The 3,632-nt window shown below is 36.0% G+C and overlaps 1 protein-coding gene across 1 annotated transcript; it reads right to left on the bottom strand.

Annotated features, from left to right (window-relative positions):
• Positions 1–1,412: 1,412 nt before the first annotated feature.
• Positions 1,413–3,384, bottom strand: LOC111368850 (cyclin-D3-3-like). Its single transcript, XM_022990325.1, has 4 exons — positions 2,717–3,384; positions 2,389–2,590; positions 2,152–2,282; positions 1,413–1,916 (listed from the first exon to the last, which is right to left on the bottom strand). The coding sequence occupies exons 1-4, from the start codon at positions 3,212–3,214 to the stop codon at positions 1,638–1,640; spliced, it is 1,110 nt and encodes a 369-aa protein (XP_022846093.1). The 5' UTR covers positions 3,215–3,384; the 3' UTR covers positions 1,413–1,637.
• Between the last annotated feature and the right edge of the window lie 248 nt (positions 3,385–3,632).

Below are 3,632 nucleotides of genomic sequence, written 5' to 3'. Positions count from 1 at the left end.
ATCTGGGGTGTGTGCATCTGAGCAGATAACTAATGCGTTTGATTCACTACAGCTGATATATTTACTCTTCGCTTCTGAAACGAATAAGTATACAAAAAGTTTATACAGAATATGAGTGGATTATAGTGTTTCCGAGGCATTCGGTAAAAGAGACTCGAGGAAGAATCTATTCCAACTCGAAAAAAATGATGCTATCGATAAATCTCTTGATATTCTATAGGAATCAATGAGCTTCGAAATTGTGTTCACCTTGTATTCAGTTTCTCAATGAATCAGAGGTGGTTTTTAAAAAAAATAAAAATTGCAAGCTTTGAACTGGAAAACAATAATCAGAAGTCATCAAAACCAGAAACTAATCTCCAACGATAAGAAGTTAAGAACCAATTCAAGATCCTCTCATCTCAGAAAAATTTACACTGACATATGATGCAAATTCTATCCCATTCCTCTCTCAATCGTGTCGAGTCTTGTCCATACTAGGGTATCAAAAGTGCCTGTAAATGTTGTTCGGTCTTTCAAAGTCTATATCCAATAATTACTTACATTTCATAATTAACTTCACCCAAAAAAAAAAAGCTTCTGACCTTCTGTGAAATAATTTGTCTTACATTTTCTCATCTTGATATATAAAGAGTAAATAACTAGCATAATAATTATAAATAATGAACTGTAGAAGAACATAATGTATTTTTATAATCAATTTCAAACACCGTTCACGTTAGTAAAACATCCATGTTTCAGACAACAGATACTAGCCTTAACAGAGTATAATATAGCTTTCTCAATTACTAAACACCTTTGGTAATGCAGAGAAACAATATGGTTAATACATCGACACAAACTAAACTTTGAAGCTAATAAATTTCAAGTTGGCATTCATACAACAAGAATGAACCGAGAAAATCATCAAAATTCTGACCAACCATTCATGTTGACACTTGACTGAATTTTCTAATCATTTTCATGATAAACATAGCATTTTCTCTCGTAGTGACCAATTTTAAATTAAGGATGAAGGCGAAGTTAGTTCGCGTATATAGCAATAACATATTCACAAGCCAAGTCTTCGGCCTATATCAACTTCATTAACCACAAGGTGAAAGTCTCTATCGTACATGGTCAAATCAGGCAGGAAAACTCAGCAAACAAATTTGAATCTAATGAGCCAGTTAACAAGAACATGTGCATTGCCAACCTGTCCTACGTCGAAAAACTTCCATAGATTAATTAATTCCTACTTAGAGAAAACAACCAAAGACTTTGGAGACCCATCATTGTCTATGATTTTTCATCAAACCTAGGCATAGGCATTATTTATTTATGACATGCAGAGAGGTATTGTATGTACTGATAAAAAAGGATGTAATGAATTTAATTAATTGATAATCATGATCATATGGATGCACTCAAGGGAAAAAGTCCAATAATCTCTCTTTCTGATATCACTCTCCATCCCAAATCAAAGAGATATAGGAGCCAATTGTTCAACATTTGTCTGATCCAACATGTATTTTGCCAAAAATACAGAGAGACGGAATGGAATATATAATAATTTCACAGAATTGTAATGATAATGCATAGCCAAAAGGGATGACGAAGTACCATTGCCAATATTAGGTAAACTAGGGAATGAGAATTCACTGAGGGCTACTGCCTGCACCCACAGACATATTGCTTATTGGAGTCAATCCCAAAGGTTGCTCACGAGCTTTGCTTCTCTTAAATAGAGGTTCAGGCAGTGATGAAAGAGGTGGTGCAACTACCCACGAATCATTGGAGCTATCACAACTAAAATATGCATCGGTCACGCCATTTGGACTGCCTGGAATGGACTCGTGTTTGCGCTTGTGGCATTGCTTCTGACCATGATCATCAATGATGTCCAGGATAAGTTCATAGCAATCATCAATCTTTTCCTGTTGTGATTAATGATGGGAAGTGAAACTCTAAACTGACGTATAGGAAATGTTTAGATTCAATATATAAACCAAGATAAGTTAACAGGATGGATTAGAAATGGAAGCACTCTGTTGTGATTAATGATGGAAAGTGAAAGTTTAAACTGACGTATAGGAAATGTTTAGATTCAATATATAAACCAAGATAAGTTAACAGGATGGATTAGAAATGGAAGCACTAGAACAGGCAGACCTTGCTGATTTTGAGCGCACTCATAAGCTGATTTTCGAATTGCTTTGCATCACAAGGCTCAATATCTCTAATGACATATATCATCGTTACAGCTGCAACAACGGATGGAAGGCAACCCAAAAACCTAAAATCTGCGTTCAGTGTACAAAATTAACAAGATAACAAAACAAACCACTGCAAATCATAAAAATTTACTTGCACAAAAGATGTTGAAACCAAAACTAATGATCTCCATACCGGTGATAATAGAGAGGAGAAGGCTCTCACACCTACTCAAGAACTGTGAATGGGGGTTATTCATGAACCCAAATCTCCTCACAATGTGGTCAAAGAATGAGATTGGGGTTACAGGATTCATTTTCCAGTGAAGAGTGGATAGCACCAAAAGTTCCATTCTCTGAATAGTCTTCGCCTCAAACACGTACTTTGATTCTTCCACCTAAAACATCCCCAAACCCAATCAGGAAACAAACAGAAATCCCAAAATTCTGTCATATAATTTCTCTTCGGCATTTATACAAACACTTAAATTCCATACAGGAAACATATATATAAAGAAACTTACTTGAAGATCTAATAGAAGAGGCACTTGAGTTTCCTCCACCTTTGCAGCTATTGAAAGACAGGCCACAGCAGCTAATTGGCTCATCCATGGCTTATCCTTCTGAAAGCAAAAGCTCGTAACAAACCTATCATAGTAATTAGCAGCTAAAACAGCAGTCAAAGCAGTAAATCCATAGTGCTCAGTAACCTTTAGAATCCATTTAATAACCTCCTTTCTAACAGTTACTAAAGACCCATCTGAATTTATTTCCTCATAAATCAAGCGGCTCTGTTTTTCCTTATACAAAAGGTTCACAAGTTCATCATCTTCCCAGAAAAGGTCATGTTCAAAGAAGAAGGGCAAGGGCTTTTTATAAATCTCATGGAAATCATTAGTTTTATGTTCTTGGAAGCCAAACCCAAGATTCAAATCTTCCTCAAAACGCTCTTCTGCACAATAAAGGGCATCAAAAATCGGACATTGGAGAAGGGACTCTAGTTCTTGGGAAAGAGAAACCATCCTCTTCTACTAAGTAGAAGACACAGAGCCCTTTGCTCATTATCTATAGGAGATGAAATTTAAAGCTCAAAAGACTCAATCTTGGGCTCAGTATCATATCTGCTGATGTTTATTTTTCTATTATCCTTTTTATTTTTCCTCCTCTCTGTGTACCTGTGGAACTGAAAAGAGAGAGAGCGATGCAGGGTGGGGGCTGATATTAACGAAAGAGGTCAGCAGTCGAATGGTCCTCAACATTTGCCTGAATAACAAGTGAGTCTTAATCTTTAAAGAGGAGCAAGTTGATCCTCAAAATTTTGTTATGGTTAGGCAGTCGGTTCAGAAATAAATGGAATAGTCCAAATTTCTAAAGACGGTCGGCTGACCCAAGTCGTTAGGTAAAACTAATTTCATACCTTCAGTTGATTGCTTTACTTTA

This window comes from Olea europaea, chromosome 19 (genome assembly GCF_002742605.1).
Source record: "Olea europaea var. sylvestris chromosome 19, O_europaea_v1, whole genome shotgun sequence".
Classification (NCBI taxonomy): Eukaryota; Viridiplantae; Streptophyta; class Magnoliopsida; order Lamiales; family Oleaceae; genus Olea; species Olea europaea.
This window is presented reverse-complemented; position numbering and strand designations above follow the sequence as displayed.

Bases quoted from the DNA above. Each gene is read 5' to 3' on its own strand.
- LOC111368850 (XM_022990325.1), bottom strand. From the start codon at position 3,214: ATGGTTTCTCTTTCCCAAGAACTAGAGTCCCTTCTCCAATGTCCGATT. The intron at 2,283-2,388 runs GTATGGAGATCA...CACTGAACGCAG, and splicing joins TCTCCTCTCTATTATCACCG to ATTTTAGGTTTTTGGGTTGC. The intron at 1,917-2,151 runs GTCTGCCTGTTC...TAATCACAACAG, and splicing joins GTGCGCTCAAAATCAGCAAG to GAAAAGATTGATGATTGCTA.